The following is a 21,621-nucleotide window of genomic DNA, read 5'->3' on the forward strand; positions in this document are numbered from 1 at the left end:
AAAAGGAGTTGGGAGCATTGTTCCTGTAAGTGGAAGGCTTGGGGAGGCACCCAGGCAAGATTCAAATGCCACCCAGCTGATAAGCAGAGCGTCCATGGTGCCTGCAGCCAGCAGCATGTGTTCCTACTGGTGGTGCACATCCACATATGTTTCAGTGAACATAAAATTTATTCTTCCCATGGATGGAAAATATTAGAGGGGACTTTGGTTAGTAGGACATTCATAAGGTATACAGGAGGGCATTTACAACCACCCACATTTTCTCTGTTTAGATTTTACGAGATGGAAGTTCCCATTTTACTACATTCTCGTGACAAAAAGATTTAGAACCACCATTCTCATACATGAGAAATGGTTTCCAGTATCCCTTTCAACATCCCAGGAAGAAGATATGTTACTAACCACATTGTAATGTTCATAGTGATGTTCATTCGATTTTCCATTTTTAATTAATCCCAGAAAGGTAGATTCTACCAATAATTTCCAAAAGTAATTGCCCTCCAAGGAAGGAGAGGGGATGGATTTCATTATTTTAAACCCAATCTCTTTTTAAAAAATCCAAAAATTGGTATACAGGAGACTCTCATAGAATCATAGAATACTAGGACTGGAAGGAACTTCGAGAGATCATCAAGTCCAGTCCCCTGCACTCATGGCAGGACCAAATACTGTCTAGACCATCCCTGATAGACACTTATCTAACCTACTCTTAAATATCTCTGGAGATGGGGATTCCACAACCTCCCACATGATTTGCTGAATCTCTATTTGCAGTTCTGCATATTTGCAGGGTCTCCTGTCCTGAGCCCAAGAGCTGGTGGGGGAAGGGGGGGTGGCACAGGCCAGGAGCCATAGTGAGTTCCCGCAGCAAGTTCCCTGCAGTTTCTGGTTCCCGCAGCAGCCGTAAGGGGCTCACCAGCAGGGGGTGGGGGCTGTGGCTCCAAGTATTTGAAAATTTCGTCATTCATGCTGGATGCGAGAATGCAACCACCAAGAATGGCCAGGGTTTCCTGTATATAATAACTGCGTAAGTCAAATTATAAAAATAGAAAATTACCTTTTGATATTATTCAAAGCTATTGTGGGCTAAACTCTTATTTGAGTTATAAGTACTTACAGTCTAAATATGAAGCAAGCTGAGCATGAATCTAGAGTATCTCTGGAAATACATTCCTGATTAAATATATCCCAAATCTGACAGGGCACAAAACACATTCTGTATGAGGAATCCTTCTCCCTCACATAAAAGGAAGTAGGACCAGGGTAACAATAGGTGTATTATCCCTCCAAATATTACTGTTCACATACAGAGCTATAAAAAAATATAGGTTTTGTGTACATCAGGCAAATGCAGTGGCCATTAAATAAACATTTGCTTACAATTACCACACAGTATTATCCAATATTACTATTGTTTTCCCCTCTCCACAGAACAATCAGTATTTATAGTTAGTAGCAATTAGAAAATGGTATTTTATGATTTCTACAGTAAATTATTCCAAAACAGAACAGAAATAATTGATATACAATACTTCACAGCTTTCTCACAACCATTTCATGAACAGGTTAGAGTCAGATCTGGAAATGTAGACCTGAACAAATTAATAACCATGATGATGCTCTACATATAATAAACATTCAATTACATAAAAGCCAAGTGATTTCAGCAAAGCATTTTGAATTTCAGATTAAAGATAGAAATAAAAGAAAGACAATCAATGCTTAGAGTATTATTTCTGGTTGATAATTTGTTCAAGTTTTTCATTTTTAGGAAGAGATTTTAAACAAATATTTCAAAATGTACTCTGATTCTCTGCAAAATGATTACTCAACACTGAAAATTAAAGGCTGACAAGCTACAATTTGTTATTTTTCTTTGAAATTATTGAGGGAAACATGTTTAGACAAGATGATAAATTATTTGTTGCTTACCTGGTAAGACGTTTAGGTTGAGGTCGCTCACCAAATTTTCTGTAAATAAACAAGAAGTTAGTATTTTATAACAAACCATTCTGTGATAAATTCTAATATTTCAGTGTAAAAATCTAAGACAGCATTTAAAATATGTGTTGTTGCTGTATATTCATATTTCCTCCATCATTTTTCTTATTTTTTATGCTAACACAAAAAAGTATACCTAATGATACATTTAAAAACAAGTACTGGTAACTCATTTGTTATGATTCACAATGTTTTAAATTAAACATGTTCCATTTCTATTTTTAAAGGTAAACCAACTACTTTACAAAGTTTTTCTGTAACAGTAAAGACATTTCTTATTTAAATAAATGAGAAAAATTACGTTATTAAAATGTTAACAAATGAAAAACAACCCTTTGCTGTGAAGTTGTACTAATGAACCAAAAGCCTGGCAAATAAAAAAATTTGTTATTATCCAGTTAGGGGAAAAAATGTAGTACAACTCCTACATATGTCCCTATTTACTGTGTCTTCTTCAAAGAGTCATACTGCCTCATTTTTCTGAAGTTAACTCTAGAATAAGGATGCGAACACATATCCAAGTACATGATTACATGCACCTCCCTTCCCCACAGAAGCAGAATGGAGGCAGCAGTGCAGGTGGATAGGGTGGGCAGAAGCCCATACCCGCTTTCAAGCCAGCTCCCTGTGCATACTAGCTCCTGCTGAGCCAACTACTTCCCCTCCTCCCCCCCTTGTGCTGCTGCTGCTTTATCTGATACAGAGGTAGCGGGGACAGGGCAACAGGAGCCGGTGCTGGTGCTGCAAGCACCAGATCCCGCTTCCCCACACCCTACGTGTAAACACGTAACCACTGAAAAATTCAGCAGTTACACGTTTACACAAATAGCTACTTTTTAACATCCTTACTTTAAAAGTCCAAGTTTCTTTACTGCATCAAAAATCAGAGATAATCTGCTATTATCACCTACCAAATGTGCCAGTAAGAACAGTTACGATCAACACTAGGACAAAAACATTACTCATATTGTGATCTTCAGTTGCCTGATTCTGAGCTGGCTAATACATTGCACTATAAATACTTCACATTAGGATCCCTTTTCTAAGAAACTGGGTGTTATTCCCCCTCAGTAATTTCATACAGCATGGTTGCCAAATTGTATAAAGTGCAATGATCTAGAAACTCAAGAAAAATGAGATTCTTAGCTAACACATGAATATAGAGAGGGTGATTCAAGATCATCATCTAATCCATTGGCACTGTGGAGTAATACTACTTCATAATTAACTTTGGGCTAAATCTTCCTAAAAATATTTAAGTATGTAAGAAGATTCACACGTGCAGCTATATAGAAACATCCTCTTCTGTAATACAGAGCAAACCAAAAAGAATTGTCAAGAAAATCTGAAAAGACCAGGGTAAGGATTTTGCTCCCTTGCTTCATAACACATTTCTGTTCCTATGTTCAATCTCAAGGAAGTACAATCACAGCTAAAATGAGAACAAGAAACATGTAGCAACTATTTCAACACCCTTCCACCTAAAAATAAATTATATGAGACAGGGAAGTCAGTCATGCAGTGAATACGTAGGCATTACCGGTAAATACAATTCAGAATGGCAATGCTCTTGGTATAGTATATCATAAACAGATACATCTTTCCCTTTATGCTCATGAACAATGATGCAAATACATCTATAATAGTAAAACAACAAAGAGTATGGTAACACTTTAAAGATTAACAAAACATGTAGATGGTATCATGAGCTTTCGTGGGCACCGTCCACTTCTTCAGATGACCAGAGTGTTGTATGTTCAGAACCAAAATAAACAAGGGAGAAGGGGGTAAGGGAGGAAAAAATGGGAGAGGGGAACAAAAGGAAGCAGTGGGTCTATAAATATCAAAGGGAAAACCGAGCTGGTATGTAACAGACAAAACGGATAGTCTATAAGCACCTAAAAACTGGGTAGTTAAAAGAAGTAGTTTAGGACCATTAGTTAGCAATTAGAGAGGAAGAGTACTAACACCAGAATCTACACAGACAAAAAACCATTGGCACCTTCATTGTTTGGTTGGTTGATAATGTTCCAGCCATCCGGTATCTTGATTCAAACCACTGGCATGAGAATTAAACTTGTGAATGAATTGTAGTTCCAACCCTTCCCTGTGTATTTGGCTTGTGGAATTGGTCTGTAACAAAACAGCAACTTGAAGATCTCTTAATGAATGACTTGAAGAGATTTTTACAATCAGTTTGTAGCTGCTTTCAATTTATTTCTTGAGAGAAGATTTACCTGGCATTGCGTGTGTCCTTAATTTCTGCTTTTTGGACAATAAAATGAAAATGTGTATCGCTGGTGGTATGGAAGAAGGGTTCGGTCTGCAGACTACCCTGGGGAGAAAGGACTATTTCAGCTGTCTCTCTCAGCTTGGAGACAGGTGAGAAGCACCTCTCCATGGCCACTGCAGAAAGTTCAAGTTTGCCTGCCCACTGTACCCCCATGCTCCCCAGCCAGAGTGAGGAATTCAGCAATCTGTGTACTTTCCCCATTCTCCCTGATAAAGGGAATGTTCCCGTACTAATGTGTTTCAGCTTCATCTGACCTCCCGAAAAAGTGCCTGAGGGTTGGGAGGCTCGAGCTAAGGCAGTACTGAGGGGAGGGGGAGAGTTGCCCCCAGCTAGCCCCTTTTACCTGCTTGATGACTCTCTTTTCTGTATAGTTTAATAAGAAACAATCCTATTCCAGGCATATCCCATTTTCCTGACATAACCAAATCCTTACCTTGCTTTAAGGTAGTGGTCACCAACGAGTAGTTCAGGATCTACTGGTAGATCTTGGAGACTCTGACAGGTGACCCTGATGGGTTTGGCAAAGAGGCTATCAAGGGGCTGGCACTTCAGCTGCCCCTCCCCCTACTGCTGGACACCTCCTGCCCTTTGCCTTGGAGCTGCCCTTCCCTCAGGGAGTCTCCTGCTTTCTGTGCAGGACAGGAGAGGGAAAGGAGGGTGCTGATGTCGAAGTGCCCCCTCCCACTCTGTATCCTATCTCCACAGAACAGAGAGGGGACACAACAGAACTTGGGATGGAGTGCTGCTTTCGGAAGTGGTGCAGGGCAGGGGATAGCCAGCCTTAGCCCCAATGCACCACCACCCAGGAGCCACCAGCAATGCCCAGCTGGCGCCCACACCACAAACTCCTACTCCAGTCATGAACCCCCTCCTGCACTCCAAGCCCCTGCCTGAGCACCCCTGCATCCAAACACCCTCTCAGAGCCTGCATGTAGAACTCCCTCCTATATCCCAACTGCCTGACCCCAGAGCAGCTCAGAGCCCCTCACACTCCAGATCTCTTAATCCAAGATCAGAGCCTAACCCTAACCCAACCCTCTGCCCCAGCCTGATGAAAGTGAGTGAGAATGGGCAAGAGACTGAGGATGGAGGTTTACAAGTGAGGGCCCAAAGGACTAAACTGAGGTCCCAGGCTAGGACAGGAGGCTTGGCAGGTGAGTAAGTGCTCTGTATGCCTCTAAGGAAAAGCTTGGTCATTGACTGAATAAAAACAAATTTGTTATTGATGAAGACCTTAACGGCTACCAGTTCAAAAATGTATTGTAGAATGCCAGACAGAGGCATAGTGGTTTGGTCTAGGCCTTTTTGTTTTGACCACAATGATAATCTTTGGCACTTGTAAAGCTAAGAGCTTCTAGTTGTTATTCTGTGACTGATCAGTAAGATGTATTTGACTTCATCAGTGAATGTTGTTTCTTCTGCGGTGAGCTATTGAGGAACCATGCATAGAGGTGAAGTACCTGCAGGCATGGATGGTGTACTCTCTCACCATCCTATGACAAGAGAGGAGGAAGCAACAGGAGCCGCCATGGTCATTTCTTGGCCATGTGAAGTAGGTAAGTATACCATGTTTGTTTGGGCCACTTCCGGGTGATCAGGATTACTGTGGTTGTGTCCAATCTTATTTTGTTGACCACATGATGGAGAAGCAGAATTGGAAGGAAGGCACATAGGAGCGGTGCATCCCATTGTATTGTGAATGTGTCCCCCAGGAACTGCGTGCCAATGCCCACACGGAAACATTATGGACACTTCTTGTTGGCATTGGTTGCAAAAAAGTCTACCATGGGGAACTCTCACTGACTGAGCAGCGGATGGGTGCTATTAGCCAGGGGGTAGGAATGGTGTCCATGGCCTCTGTTTTTGGAAGGCTGGAGATGGACGGCACGAGACAAATGGCATGGTCATTGTCTTTGGTCCATCCCCTCCAGGGTACCTACTGTTGGCCGCTGTCGGTAGACAGACTGCTGGGCTAGATGGACCTTTGGTCTCACCCAGTACGGCCGTTCTTATGTTCTAAGCTCAGGGCTCAGGGTTGGGGGTCTCACTGGACCACCTTGATTTTCATGCAAACCTGCTCCTGGGTATGCATGTGGCCTTTGGTGGCCAGGCTGGCAGCTATCCTACCCTAGACGGCCACTTTCCTGTGCCTAGTGCGGAGGTTGTGGATGAGGTCCACGATCTCCGCACTAGACCAGGCGGGCGCCCACCTCTTGCAGCCCCGGGCAGGCTCCTGGGAGCTGCCAGCCTGGTCCTGGGAAGAGGTGGAGGGCTGGGTGGCAGCGGGTGGCTGGCTTGTGCCGCGCCAGGTGCAGGGTCTGCTGGCTGGGTGCTGGCAGGCTTGCACCTGGCACAGGCACTGTAGCCAGACCGTGCCCCTTTAAGGGCTCCGGGGCCGGGAGGGGAGCAGATGAGTTTCCCTGGTTGTGCCCAGAGTGGCCACCAAGGCAAGCTGGGAAGGGCTAGCCTCCCAGTAGGTTGAATTAAGTGGCTACACAGCCCTTAATTCGAACTACTTAATTCGAACTAGGTGTTAGTCCTCGTAGAATGAGGTTTATCTAGTTCAAATTAAGCGCTCTGCTAGTTCGAATTAACGCCTATGAAAGTTAATTCGAACTAACGGCTGTTAGTTTGAATTAACTTTGTAGTGTAGACATACCCTTATATATTAACTTGCAAACTTACAGTGGTGAAAAAATTCCTGTTATGGGGACGTGTGAATTACAGTCATAGTTAAGAATAGCATGTCCCTTAATAGGGATGTTAAAATGGGATTACTTCCCTAATCAAACAGTCGATATATTTTCTGTCAACTATTCGATTAGTTGACAAGGGTAGGCTGCTGCAGTGCTCAGTCTGGGTTGTGCCAATTCACAGGAAAACCTCCCCCGTTGTGGCTCTGCATTGTAAAGCCCAAGTGAGCCGGCGTGTGAAGGCGCTAGCTTGGCCCCTGTTCCACTGGTCTCTTTTCATTCATGCACTGGCTTCCCTAGGCTGTTTAAATGGGGGTGGGGTGTGCAGACTGATCTCTCTCTCTCTCTCTCTCTCTCTCACCCCCACCCACCCACCCACCCACCCACCCTCCATTTAAACAGCCTAGGGAAGCCGATGCATGAATGAAAAGACAGCTGCGGAGCAGGGACCAAGCCAGCACTTTCGCAAGCTGACTTCCCTGGGCTTCAAAATGTAGCTCAGCAGCTAGGGGGAAGTGACTAGTTGATAGTGCTAATCGATAAGCTCCTGATTACTGGTTAGTCACCTAGTAACTATCCCTTAACAATGATAAAATACTTAGGTTTTCTAAATTATTTTTATTTTAGGTTGAGAAACATGTCTGGGTCAGGTTTCTGAAAATTTGGGAAAAGAATAGCAATTTACAGTTATTCACTAGCATTGGCAAATTAGACACAATGCATTGAGTTAAATGAAACAAAAACTACCTATATATGGAACTAGAAAAATACCCTTACCTTTAAGAAATGGTGTGCATAAGGAACTAGAAAGGTTAGTAAATTTAAATATAATTAAAAGAGTATGAGAGCCAGTTGAGTGAACAAGTTCAGTAGTATAATAGAAAAGTAGATTCTTATAGTTAGGTTTAGATCACAAAAACTTAAATTAGTACATTAAAAGCAAACATTTTAAAATGTCTACCAGGGAAGAAATATTTTTACTAATATTAGGAACAAAATAAATTTATATTCTTTAGATTCTTTGAATACATTTGGCAAATACTATTGGAATAAGAATGCCAATTGCTATGCACATTTAATACACCTTTTGGAGTTTATTTTTTTTTAAATCACTTTTTGGATTACGTTCAGCTCTAGAAGTATTCCATAAACCAAGCTTTCTGAAAATATATATGGGACACAAATGTACATAGATGGCATAAAATGAGGAAGAACTGTATAAGATACACCTTATATTGGAGTGTCCATACCAGATAATTCTACTGATTTAATTAAGTTTCTGAACCTATTTACATTGGTACCATTTTCTTATCTAGACATGGCCTAATTATGGATGTTAAATATCTATTAATTGAATAATCAACTAACCTCGTGAATTCTTATTGGTTATTCAACTATTCTAAAGTCCCTGGGGATGGGGCCACCAGCCACTGAGCTCCAGCTCTACTGTCGAGGAAACCCCTGCCACTTCGTGCTGCTGCCTCTCTATCAGGCCAGGCAAGAGCTGGACCGCAAGGGGACACAGTTTAAAAACCAGCTCCCCTCATGACCGGTAGCCTGTTGCCCCACACTGCTGCCTTTGATACAGAGGCAGCAGTGAGGGGCGGCAACACCCCCTGAGCTCCCAGAGCCAGGGAGAGCCAGAACTGAGCCAGGCTGCAGGCCAGCCTGCTAAACATTTACTGGCAGCGGGGAGGGGGAAGATGTGTGTAGTCTATCTAGCTTTTAAGCCAAAAAGCTTTTGTTTATTGGTTAATCAATTAATTGACTATACTATTATCCCTAGGCCTAATTAGACAACAAAAGAGTAGCATCATCCACATTTTACAGATAGCAAACTGAAAGCATGGAGAAATTAAAGGAGTTAGCCAAGGTCACACGTCTGCGGGAGAGCCAGGAATTGAACCCCACCATCATGAGTCAATCCCAAAACCATCCTTTGTGCACTTCTAGATGAATAGAGTTCTGCAAATCCACACTACAGTAAAACCTGCGCTATCCGAAACTTAAGCATCCGGAAAACTGTAGAAACTGGCAAATTTTTGACACCAGGAAAACAAAACAAAAAACAAACTGGCCCTTTAAGTGCTGCTCAGACATGTAGCATGTACCTGGGGGAGGGGCGAACAGCAGCCGAAAGCAAGCATCTTGGCTCCCCCCCGTCCCGTGGCTCCTGGAACCCCCGGCAGGCCAGCCCCCCCCCCGGCAGGCCACCCTTGCCATCTCTGCCTCCTGCCCCCCCAGCTTCCACCCACCCTCACCAGGCTGCATCCCGCGGCTCCTGGCACCCCTGGCAGGCCAATCCCCCACCGCCCTGGCTCCCATGCCTCTCCCAGGCAGGCTGCCCCCACCAGCTCCACCTTCCAGCTTCTACCCTCCTCCCACCAGGCTGCATCCCGCCCCCTTGTGGCTCATGGCCCCCCTAAGCAGGCCACATCCCGGCCCCCGCAAGGCTCCCATGCCCCCTCCGCGTAGGCCCCGCATGGCTCCCGCCCCTCCTCCTCCCCCCAGATAACCAGAATTTTTAGGTTACCAGCACGCCCTAATCCCTGGGAGTGCCGGATAACACAGGTTTTACTGTATCTACTTTATAGACAAAAAGTTTCCACATCTATGAATAAAAATGCAGATATCCGCAGCTCATTTTTTTAATGGATGAAGATGCAAATTTTTATCTAGAATCCTACAAATATGTGGATATTCACAGATCATTTTGTGGATGCAGCTGTGGATATCCATGTAGGGCTCTACAAATGAAGGCTACAGATTTTGTTGAAATGATTGTGCGACCGTGTATAGATACTGCTTCTACTTAAAGAATTTTTTAAGCATGCAAAACTGAAATTAAAGCTGAGAGAACAAACTATTAACTAAGATGCTAGGTTTTTAAAATACAAATATTTGGGGTGGGGGGGTTTGTAGGTACACATGCTTGTTTACTATAAGCCCAATTTGTGACTGCCTCTATTAAAACAAGTCAACTTTTCTCCAATTGTGTTTTCTCAGTCCCTGTAAGCTTAAGGCCATGGGGCAGGTGAATGTCATATCATGGCACTTCTCAAATGGAGAAGAGGATGCCCTGGCCAATATTCCTTTTCTCAGTACCAATAAGTTCTATAGTCCAAAGTTTTGTATGCACAAATGGTCACATCCACTGCAATATTAATGTATAATTTACTGTTTGCAACATCTTCTGAGATGCCTTATGCATGGAAAGCAATGTGAATAGATGTAGTTGAAATTTAATTAGAAGCAGGGACAGAAGTCTCTTCTACATATGCTACTTAGCAGACTGTTGGTGTTCAGTGAACAACAAAGGGTTCTATGCACTCAGCAGCACAATGGATCCAAATTCTACAACAGGTGCTCTTCCATTCATAAATGTAGTGACTTCTACTGGATCTCTACATAAAGATAAAAGCCTTGTTGGGGAAACTGAATGTTGAGAATCCCTATTCAAATAGCACTCAGCTTCTGGGGACAACATATGATAGCTGGGTAAAGCTCCACCCTTTAGGGGCCCCAGCTGCTGCCACACCTCCAAAGAGGGAGAGGGGCATGTGCCACTGACACTCTACTGTGTGTTGGGGTTATTGGTGGGTTATTCTTTATTGTGTGCTTAGAGACCCAGAGATTGCTTTATTCCATCTCTACACCTTGACCAGACAGAGCTCTGACCAACAGTAGCAGTTCATCAGCTTGGCCTCGGCTGTCACAAACTTTGCTCTGCAACCTTTGCACCTCCACTCTACACTTCACATCCTTTGTGGGACAAGAGTTCTGCCCTGTGCAAGTGGCTCATCTGCAAAACCCACGTATACTGCTCTCTCCAGATCATACACCTTTAATGTCAGGCAAGGATGATCCCAACAAGCCAAGACAGCTACTCTATCATTTGCTGGCTCCTGATTTTATGGTTGCAAGGTGGGACAGAGTGCTGTTCAGGTAATTCACTGCCTCTTGTGAACACAAAAAATTCTTCATGCTGGGTGTCTGACTTGGTCTGATTTTTTTGGGGGGGGATGTCAACCAAAATGGTTCAGACATTTCTACACTAAGACTAGAAAAATGGTTTACACCTGTTAAATTCTGGCAATGCTTTCCAGAGCCATCCCTACCCAGAGGCAGAATACACAGCTGCATAGGGCCGCTGAAAAATTGGAGCACCACTGGGTCTTAATGTTCACCTGCCTACTTCTTCCTATTCCTGTATTGCTGTCTGCTTCCCCTGGAGAGGAACTAGTTAAAGTAAAAGTGAAAAAGCCTGCCAGGCCTATTAGCAGAACTTGAACCTGTGAAAGCCATTCAAGTGATAAGGAAGCCATTTAATAGGCATTTCCCAACTTCAAAACAGGGATGGGAAAGATACAGCCCATGGACTGGATATGGCCAGCTGAGATTTCTAATCTGGCCCACGGCCTGCTCACATAGCACAGAGCAGCTCTGTGCTGTTTAAAGCGGCTGGCTGCCCCCTGTGCCTCTCTGTGCTGCACGTGTACGGGAGGGAAAGCTGTATGTGCCCACTGCAAGTACAATCTCTCAGCTAATACTGGCTGGGAACCAGGCAACGGGAGCTGAGAGATTACGTTGGGTGAGTGGAGGCAGCACGTGAACAGGCAAACACTTTGAGCAGTCTGGGGATGTTGGCAGCCAGAGGGCCTGCCAAAGAGTCCTGCTGGCCGGCAGCTGCTTAGGTAAACTGGGACTGGGAATCTTCGAGAGGTAAGACCAAGACTTGCTGAACAAGGACACTAAATTTGGGATCAGAAGCGTAAGAAGTGATGCCAAGGACTAGCTAAGTGAGGAAAACATGAATGGAACTAGGAGCCATGGAAAGGAGGAGACAGAACTGGGACATGGTCAGACTGAAGAGAACATGACAGATGAAGTAATGGTTGGCTATCTGTAAATTTTTATTATAATTGATTAAAATATTTCTTCCTTAGTTTGTGACGGCCTGGTGAAATCTATGTTTACAGATAAAAATTAGGGCTGTCAAGTGATTAAAAAATTAGGGCTGTCAAGCTGCAGCGGCGTTTCAAAGGGGCAGTGCTGTGGAATACCGGGATCAGCTGGAGTTCACAGCTGACCCCAGGCTCAGTGCATCTGCCTCTTTGAAATGCAATGGCAGCGTTTCAAAGGGGCAGCACCGCAGGAGCCCAGAATCAGCTGGAGTCCCCAGCTGACCCCAGCGCCATGAAGCACCACCCCTTGGAATGGCCACCCTGTGCAGTGCTGCCTCTTTGAAGCACCAGAGAAGCACTTCAAAGGAGCAGTGAAATGTGGAGCAGGAAATCAGCTGGAGTGTCTTGGCCTGGGAAAATATGCAAAGTATCAACAAGCTAATTATTGGATGTGGGAAAATATGTAATGTATTGACGATCTTGTTAGGTTCTCAAAATCAACAGGGGTAACTACTGTATATCCAACAGTATATACGTGCTGGGGATATTCCTAACACTGGAACCTCGGTGTAGACCAAAGCCGCAGAAGGTGCTACGCACTGGCCACTGGGATCCGTCTGCTGTCCTTCTTCAGGGGGTTCGCGGCAGCAGAAGGGACGTAGGCATTGCATTTTATTCTGAGGTTTGCTTAGACTTAATAAGCATTGTACTTTCTTAATAAGCATTGCATTTTATTTTGAGGTTTGCTTAGGCTTAATAAGTATTGTATTTTATTCTAAGATTTGCTTCTTTGTATTTTACTCTAATATTAAGAACTGTATTTTACCCTAATATTTGCTTAGTAAAATCGTTAAGTCTTCACCCAAGTTGTATGCTTATTGCCTCCGAATCCCTTAAGGGAAGAACCACTGCCTCTTGGCAATTCAGAGGGGGGGGGGGGGGGTAGAGAGGAGGGGAGAGACAGGTGGCACCGCAGAGACGGTGCTGGGGAGAACCGGCTTTTAAGCTGGCTGCTCCCAGAAATGGCTCCTGCTTCCACCCCTTCCCTTGCTGCCCGATACAGAGGCAGCAAGAGCGGGGGAGGAAATACGAGTAGTTGACTCTACTACCCGATAAGCATATGCTTATCCTTTATAACCCTACCTCAGGCCCAATCTTTTGATGACAAGAAAGACTGAATTCTACTGAGGTGCTATGTATGAATGAGTGTAATAATATTTGTGCCTAAGAGAAAACAGGTCCTCAACAGTTCAACAGCAGATACTTGCATTTGATTCCTCTGAAGAAAACAGGGTAAGTGTAATTCCGTGACATCCTCATATTGAGGAGGAGTATGGTAATAAGTAGCTAGAACAGATGGAGTCTTAGCTTGACTTCAAAGTCAGTTAACTGAAGATAACTTTTTAACCTTGTTTTCTAACCATGTATCTACATGGCTCAGGTGAAGTAAACAAAGGGGCTACGTCTACACTGGCCCCCTTTCCGGAAGGGGCATGTAAATTTCACCAGTCGTCGTAGGGAAATCCGCGGGGGATTTAAATACCCCCCGCGGCATTTAAATAAAAATGTCCGCCGCTTTTTTCCGGCTTTTAAAAAAGCCGGAAAAGAGCGTCTACACTGGCCCCGATCCTCCGGAAAAAGTGCCCTTTTCCGGAGGGTCTTATTCCTACTTCAAAGGGCACTTTTTCCGGAGGATCGGGGCCAGTGTAGACGCTCTTTTCCGGCTTTTTTAAAAGCCGGAAAAAAGCGGCGGACATTTTTATTTAAATGCCGCGGGGGATATTTAAATCCCCCGCGGATTTCCCTACGACGACTGGTGAAATTTACATGCCCCTTCCGGAAAAGGGGCCAGTGTAGACGTAGCCAGGGGGAAAAACAAAATGTTCTTTTTACAAAATGCTTGGTTATGCTGACAGCCTCATAAAAAAAACTGTGTTGCAAAGTTACTGTGCATCTGAAGAAATGGCACAGTTGGAAAAAATTAACTTGCCACCTCCACCAGTACAATTATGTCAAGCACAATCCGTAAGGTCCGTGTCAGTCAGTCAACACAAATTTAAGAGTTCACAAGGTCACCCCTCCTGTCTCAACCCATATAAGTTATTCATATACACGGACAACATCATGTTCAGCCACTAGGTCATTGCAAACATTTATTATTTATATGCTACAACCACATAGAGGCTGTGATCTGGATCAGGGTCCCACTGTGTGAGTAGTCATATGAAGACATTTAGAAACAGATCCTGCCTTGAATAGTCTAATTATTCAAAACAAATAATACACAAATATAGACAATGTCAAAAGTACATGTTATTAGTTAGCCTCAGCTATTTTTTAAATCAACTGCACAGTTCACACCCACATTCATGTAGCTAGCTTGCTTCATCACTGCTGACCCAATATGTACTCTTTCCTGCCAAGCTACAGAAACAGATACAAGAATTAAAAAACTGTGACAACCTAATGGTATCTGAGTAGCTAAACGTGAATAAAGACACAACTTCTCCCGCCCCTGTGGCTCCACTGTTGCTTCAGCTACTCTTCCCCTTTGGAAGGGGAGTAATGGGAGGCCTAACTACACCACAGGTCTTTAGAGAGCTCAGAGATGAAAGAATACAACAGTCCCACCAGTCAATACACAGAAAATTCCTTAAGTATCCTTCAAAAAGTTCTTAATAACCCACCTGTTCCATGATGAATTCCACTGACCATGCACCATCATATCTTTGTAAGGCATAGTCTTGTACATTCACAGATGGCAAGTCCTTCAAAACAGGGAACGTGCTATTTGTTTGAAACAAGTCTCCTATTGTCCAGCACTGTGCGCCTTTTGGCACTATACCAAAAAAAGTTCACATAATTACAAGAGAAAAGCACTGGTTCACTTAGTCCCTCCCTCTCACTAGAAGTCATTTGTTCAATTAGAAACTACCTCTCCCTTTTTCATCCTCCCATAGTTATTTCATCACTGTATTCTTTCTTTTCCAATCCCCTCATAAAGAACAGACCTAGCCACAGTTGCAGTACAGCATCCTTGTTCTGCTTTAATAAGTAGGTTAACATTTAAACAGCATATAAGAGTAAGCAAGCTCATTTATACGAAAGTGTCATTTTGTATTTGGAAGAAAAACTCAGCTAGTAAGTTGTTATAAGTTATGACAACTTCGTTACCTAAGTTCAAGGAACACAAACAAGTTTACAGTACAACCTAAAGCAGTTAGGATTTTAATCAAACTGAAACTCACGCAATTCTGCCACGAGGATAAATTAACAAGCCAGTATGACACCTTGTCTAAGGACAAAGTGCCTGACCATAAATCTGAAGATAACTTTCATGTATTCACATTTTAGTTTATTTATCTGCTCTCATAAGCTACACCACTACTGTGATCTCATGTCTACGAAAGGATTCAAAAATAAATATAAATTCAGAAAGTGGCCCTTGAGTAAGAGACAGAATTTAACGTATTTATTTTAAACAAACTATAAAAGGAGTAATTTAAAGTTATCTTTAATCAGATATGCTACTGAATTTTGTATTAACCCCTTATGAATTAAGATGTCTCACTCAAAAGTTACAGCATACTGCATACTTTCAGACACTTACCTCAGCAATTGAAAGAGATATCAGCTTGAAAAATCAGCATGCCAACTGAACCTCAGTCCCTAAAACACAATATATTTTGGCTCAGCTATTGTGATTGCATGTTCACTGTAAGGTTCTAGTCTGAAATATATCTATCCACCAAAAAAGAGAAGAAACAAAGATGGCAAGAGGTAAAAAGATAGAGCAGTTCATGAAATTAGCCACTGAAATAATCAGTGAACTTAACATGTGGTCATATGATGGAGTGATATCATAGTATTATGTATTTAATTATGGATGACGGATCTAATCTGCTCAATTTACAAGTGAATGGTTTTCTTCCTAACAGTGAGCTCTATAAACTTGGGACCGCAAAGTCAAGCTACATTCTCTCTTGAGGCAAGGTCTACATTTAAAAGTTAAGTCAGCATAGTTACAGTGCTCTGGCTATAAATAATTTACACTGCTGATTGCTGTAGCTGTGCCAAACCCACAGTGTAGATGCATACAGATCAATGGAAAGGAAGAATGCTTCTGTCAATCTAGTTACCATTCCTTCAGGGGATCGAAAAAACTCTTCCATCACTGCACAAAGCATATATACTACAGCACTGAAGTGGTATAATTACAGCATCACATATTTCTCAGAAAATAATCCTGCTCACTTCCCTACAGCTTTAGTCACTGTACAGTGCTAGCTGAAATAAAAACTTGTCTGCTGATGAAACTGTGAATATAAAGAAGCTGAGCATGTCAGAAGGACCATTTTTTACAGTCATTTTCTGATTGTAACTATCTAATGGTGCTCAGGCTACAGCAGCAATTTCTAAACTACAGAAGGAGTTAAATTAAATAAACCCTCTCAATATATTATTTGTTTGCTCCTGTTGCTAGACTACTGAAGAGTCATAAACTGACAAGATAGAACTGAAAGAGCTACTATTAGGCCATTCAGCCAACTTTCCTAACAGTGTAGGTTTGGTTGTTCTTTACAGTGTAATATGAGGTTTTGTTCTATCTTGTTTTCAATGCACAAACCACTCCTGTTCCCATAGGACAGAGATTCCTGCTCTTAACTACACCTTCCATCCCTGAAATGGAAGACAGTAACAAATTTTAATCTTATACTCACACAGGAGGTGTCTCAAACGAATCACACAAAATCTTGAGCCATAATGAATTTCTTTTAACTGCCATCATTCCATGCAATGCCAATACTACACACTATAAAGAGAAACTATGAATGACCCAACAAGGAAGTGGTAAAGGATTAAATTGAGCTTGCAGTAGTGTCGTTACCAAGGAGGAAGACTTTTATGAGACTAACCAATCCGGCTAACCTTAAAATGAATTTTTTTCCTGATAATTTCTGTCCTTCTTAAACACTCTTTTAGACTCTTCATCAGGACAATCACAATCCATTTTTGAGAGACTTCCATCTATTGCTCAGTTAAGGAGGAAAGAGTGTTAATTGTTTTGTGCTTTCATCCTTACCTATACCCGTACAACAGGGAATTTCATCACCACCACTGCAACCACTACTTCCTTACAAAGGGATCAGTTACAGTCAACAAAATAAAACAGTTATTGCTACAATTTCAAAGACACAAGGCAGAGAATCTTAGCAGCATCTCAAAAGAGACAATATTTAGAGGAAGCAAAAAAACTCAAGATTTCCACATAATTTCACACAAGAGAGCTGGAGTTGTTAAGACAGAGCTTTCCAAAACAAAAACCCCCAAACAGTTGTATCCACAAGACAGTACAAAGGTTTCAGTTTACAGTGCTATAAAACATGCACTGGTGTTGCAAACAAACAAAAAACCCCAAAAACAAAAAAACACAACCCCCACACACCAAAAAACGAACAAAAATTTTAAAAAATCAGTTGTTAACCAAGGCCATGTCCATGGGTGATCCAGCAGCACAACTATCACACTACAGGTATACTGCTGTATCACTGTAGTATAGATACTTCCGATGGCAACGGAAGAGGGTTTTTTACCCTGTGTGGTTTTCCATCCTCTGTGGTGGTAACTAGGTCAATGGAAGAACACACGGGGGTTAGTCAGATGAACTAGTGAATTTTTCATACCCCTGAGTGCTGTAGCTATGGTCACCCTAACTTAAAGTGTAGACCAAGCCTAAGAATTTGAGGAAAGTGTCTTGTAGGAGTAAAATCTCGATAATAATTAAAGTCATACTCTACTAGAAGTAAGGAGTACTTCAGTTATATTGTTTCAGTGTGTTGGTGACTTGCCTAACTAGACTTTGTTTTGCTACTTTTTCTCCCAACCTTGGTCAGATATTGAAAATAGATGGGAATTACAGGTCACAAAGTTATATGGAAGTGAAATTTGTTAACACTAAGGATGTTAAGGACTACTTGATTCCCTCCCACCCCCTCGCCCCCAATTGCTGCCTCTATCAGACAGAGGCAGCAAAGGGGGGGGGGGGCGCGGAGAGGAGATACTTCAATGTGGAAGCAGCACAGAGAACCCGTATCTGGGCTCCATGCAGTGGTGCTGCTTTGAAACACTTTGGTGACATTTCAAAGGGACAGGGCCACAAAGCTGATCCTCGGCTCCATGCAGTGCTGCCCCTTTGAAATACCACCAAGGCATTTCAAAGTGGAAGCACTGCGTGGAGCCCATGGTCAGCTGGGGACTCCCTAGCTAACCCCAGGCTCCCTGAGGCATTTCCATGGAACCCGGAGTCAGCTGGGGACTCGGGCTGATCCCGGGCTCTAGCACAGCATTTCAAAGTGCACAGAGCCCAGGGTCAGCTGGGGAGTCCCCAGCTGGATCCTGGGTTCTGCGTGGGATTTCAAAGCGGCAGCACTGCATAGAGCACAGAGTCAGCAGAGGACTCTGAGTCCCCCGCTGACCCCAGGCTCTATGAAGGCATTTTCACTTCAAAATGCACAAAATCCCCTGCTGCGGACTCTGGTAGATTTCAAAGCTGGCACACCTCATGCAGCCTGAGGCCCACAGGAAGTCCTGCTGACTCTGGGCTCCACGCGAGCGCTTCTACTTTGAAATGCACAGCTACAGAGGGGTAGGTCCTGGACCCAGCACAAGCTGGAATTGAACTGGGCTGCTGGCAAGTCTGCTAAAAAATTTACTGGCAAGGGGTGGCGGTGGGGAGAACGGGGAAATGCATGTAGTCTATAGCACTAACCTATAAGCTTTTGCCTATTGGTCAATCGGTTAATCAACTATACTATTACATTGCTGGCCCCAGGCTGCATGAGGAGTTCCAATTTTGAAATGTTTGGGTTCTTGTACATTTCAAAGGACGAGTGTGCAAGTGCCTATCAATTAGTCAATGGAAATTCCAGCGACTACTTGACTAGTAAATTAATCGTTATTTAACATACTTAGTTAACACTTCTGATATCTGCATATAATTAGTATAAATAGCTTTAATGGTCCAGAATATTTTAGTACGAAGTAATAATTGATCTACTTGCATTTGTAATGGGAAATAGCAAAACAAAAACTAAAAACAGAAAGTCCTGCAGTACTATCTTCCTTCCAAAGACAACATGAAAAGGCAGTAATTCCTTATGTATACTATCTAGAAAACGAGAGAATATGTGGAAATATGACTACACAGCTGAATACCCTTGCAAGTCTAGTGAAGTCTTACATTTTCTGCCTGTGGTGGAAGAAAAGTGAACTATCAAGGTTGAAAATACTTCATTTTATACAATAACTTCCTGAGAAAGTTCCTCCCTACCTCCTTGCAAGAGCCAGTACTGCAAACTCAAACTGAAATTTCAAACACAGGCAGTGTTCCTTCTGGCTCATCCATCATTAAAGCCAATAAAGATTAAGGATGTAAAATCACCATAGTGAGACTGACTACACTGAGAGGATATAACTGTTCCATATAATGGTACATCTAGACTGTAAGCGTCTTTCGAAAGAGAGTATCCACATCTAAAACCGGATCAAAAAAGCGATCTGCTTTTTCAAAAGAGAGCATCCAGACTGCATGGACGCTCCCTTGAAAGAAAGCCTGACTGCTATTCACCTAGTGGCCACCAGGGCACCTGTGCTTTTTTCGATTGCCTTTTCTTTTGAAAAAAATCCTTGTTCTGCGTCTACATACGCATTTTTTCAAAAGAGCTCTTTCAAAAAAGGTGTTCTTCCTCGTAATTTGAGGTATACCAATGTAAAAAAAAAAAACCTCCATTCTTTTGATTTAATTTCGAAAGAATGTGATTGCAGTATGAATGCAGGTGAAGGGTTTTTTTTATAAAAGGACAGGTTTTTTTTAAAAAACAATGTAGTCGAGACATATCCTATTGCATTTTGATGCAATGTCACTCTCCTGACTATAACCATATTTGAAGGACATCAAACCTCTTCAAAAGTGAGAGCAAGAGGAACATGACATTCTTTGTGCCTAGAATTCTCCATAGTCAATCAACAATTCTGCTTTTTCCGAATCCAAATAGCTAGATCCAAAAGACCTCTTTAAAATAATAATAAATGAAATCGGAATGGTTTACTCTATTTACATATAATTTTTCTAATATTTCAAGCCCTTGGCTTTCTACACTGGCTATTTCTTAAGTGAAATCACTTCGTGAGAATCAAGTCTGCAAAAAGATTCTTTAAGTTGAATATCTGATGTAGATGTTTCATTAACCAATTAAGGGTTCCAAGTACATATGATTGCTTAATTTTTTTTTACATAAACATACAACTTGTGTTATATTATAACCATGTCTCTAATCCAATATAAAGCTCCAATAGCTGACGCTAAGTACATTTACTATTATGGTTAACTGGGTCAATGACGTAGGAATAAAAAGGTCACCTGCAAATTTCTGAAATACACTTTTTTATTCATGTCATAGTATTTCTATAATATGTCAGTGAGTCAAATACACTAACATCTCAACCATACTTCAGTCAACGTCTCATGGTCCTTTTTGATCCATTTGAATTCCAGCATCTCTTACACCATCTCAGTATAAAAGGTATTTGCATAAAATAGCACCCTTATACATATCTCAGCTTTGTATCTTGCTGTGCTTTAATGTAACCTTTCTGCAAGTGTATTCATCAAAATGTAATGCTCCCTTGGAAACAAAATCTTATTACATGAAACTTCTGATAATCCGGCACCTTTAGGACCCAGGGGGTGCCAGATTATAAAATATGCCAGACTATCAGAAGGTGGGGCTATGAGGGGTCTGGAATGGGGTGGGGATGGATCAGTTTCAGCAGCGGCTGAATCGGGGACGCCTGCAGCAGAGCAGTTGGGGTGCTGCTGAGTTGGTCTGGTAGCACCGCCCCTCGGTGCTGCGAGACCAACCCGGCAGCACCCCCGTTGCTTTTGGGGACGCCTGGGACAGAGCAGCTGGGGTGCTGCCGGGTTGGTCCCGTAGCGCCGCTCCTCGGTGCTGCGGGACCAACCCGACAGCACTCCAGCTGCTCTGCCCAAGGCGTCCTCAAGTCAGCCGCTGGTCAGTTTCAGCAGTGGCTGAATCTGGGACGCCTGGGGCAGAGCAGCTAGGGAGCTGCCGGGTTGGTCCCGCTGGGCTGCCCCTTGGTGACGTGGGACCAACCCGACAGCACTCCAGCTGCTCTGCCCCAGGCGTCCCCAAGAGCAGCTGGGGTGCTGCCTGGTTGGTCCCACAGCGCCGAGGGGCAGCACTACAGAACCAACCAGGTAGCACCCCAGCTGCTCTGCTCCTGGCTTCCCCGATCCAGCTGCTGGTCAGTTTCAGCGGTAACTGAATCGGGGAAGACGGGTGCAGAGCAGCTCCAATTGTCCGGTTGCCCGGAGCACTTCCGGGTTCCCGATGGTGCCGGTCCATCAGGAGTGCCAGAGCATTGGATGCCGAACCAATGGAGTTTTACTGTACTTATAAAAAAAAAAAAGACATAAAAAAATTCTTTCATCCACAGAGGTGAAATAGCTGCATGTATCCTCTTATGTCACAGGATATGTTTTCTATGGGCAAACTTCACATGAAAAAGATCTCCAATGAACAAGAGCAAAGTTGTCATTGTACAAAATATATTTTTCTAAACACAAATAACTGTTTTCCAAATGTACCCTACTACAGATTGAACCTCTCTAGTCGGGCACCCTCAGGAACTGACTAGTGCTGAACCAGGG

At 42.9% G+C, this 21,621-nt stretch overlaps 1 protein-coding gene across 7 annotated transcripts in view; it reads right to left on the bottom strand.

Annotated features, from left to right (window-relative positions):
- The window catches only part of RBPJ (recombination signal binding protein for immunoglobulin kappa J region), an 86,868-nt gene that overhangs the window by 32,961 nt on the left and 32,286 nt on the right, over positions 1-21,621 (bottom strand). For 2 of the 7 annotated variants that reach the window (XM_006138173.4, XM_006138171.4), the window contains exons 2-4: positions 15,502-15,560; positions 14,579-14,730; positions 1,933-1,971 (exon numbers count right to left, since the gene is read on the bottom strand). In XM_006138173.4, coding sequence (XP_006138235.1) covers positions 1,933-1,971; positions 14,579-14,643 — 104 coding nt within the window. In that variant the 5' untranslated portion in view covers positions 14,644-14,730; positions 15,502-15,560. Of the gene's footprint in view, positions 1-1,932; positions 1,972-4,003; positions 4,308-14,578; positions 14,731-15,501; positions 15,561-16,612; positions 18,114-21,621 lie in introns of those variants that run through there. The other 5 variants (XM_075930621.1, XM_075930619.1, XM_014581107.3 and 2 more) reach the window with 5 other exon arrangements.

The sequence above is a fragment of the Pelodiscus sinensis genome, chromosome 5 (assembly GCF_049634645.1).
Source record: "Pelodiscus sinensis isolate JC-2024 chromosome 5, ASM4963464v1, whole genome shotgun sequence".
NCBI classification, from domain to species: Eukaryota; Metazoa; Chordata; order Testudines; family Trionychidae; genus Pelodiscus; species Pelodiscus sinensis.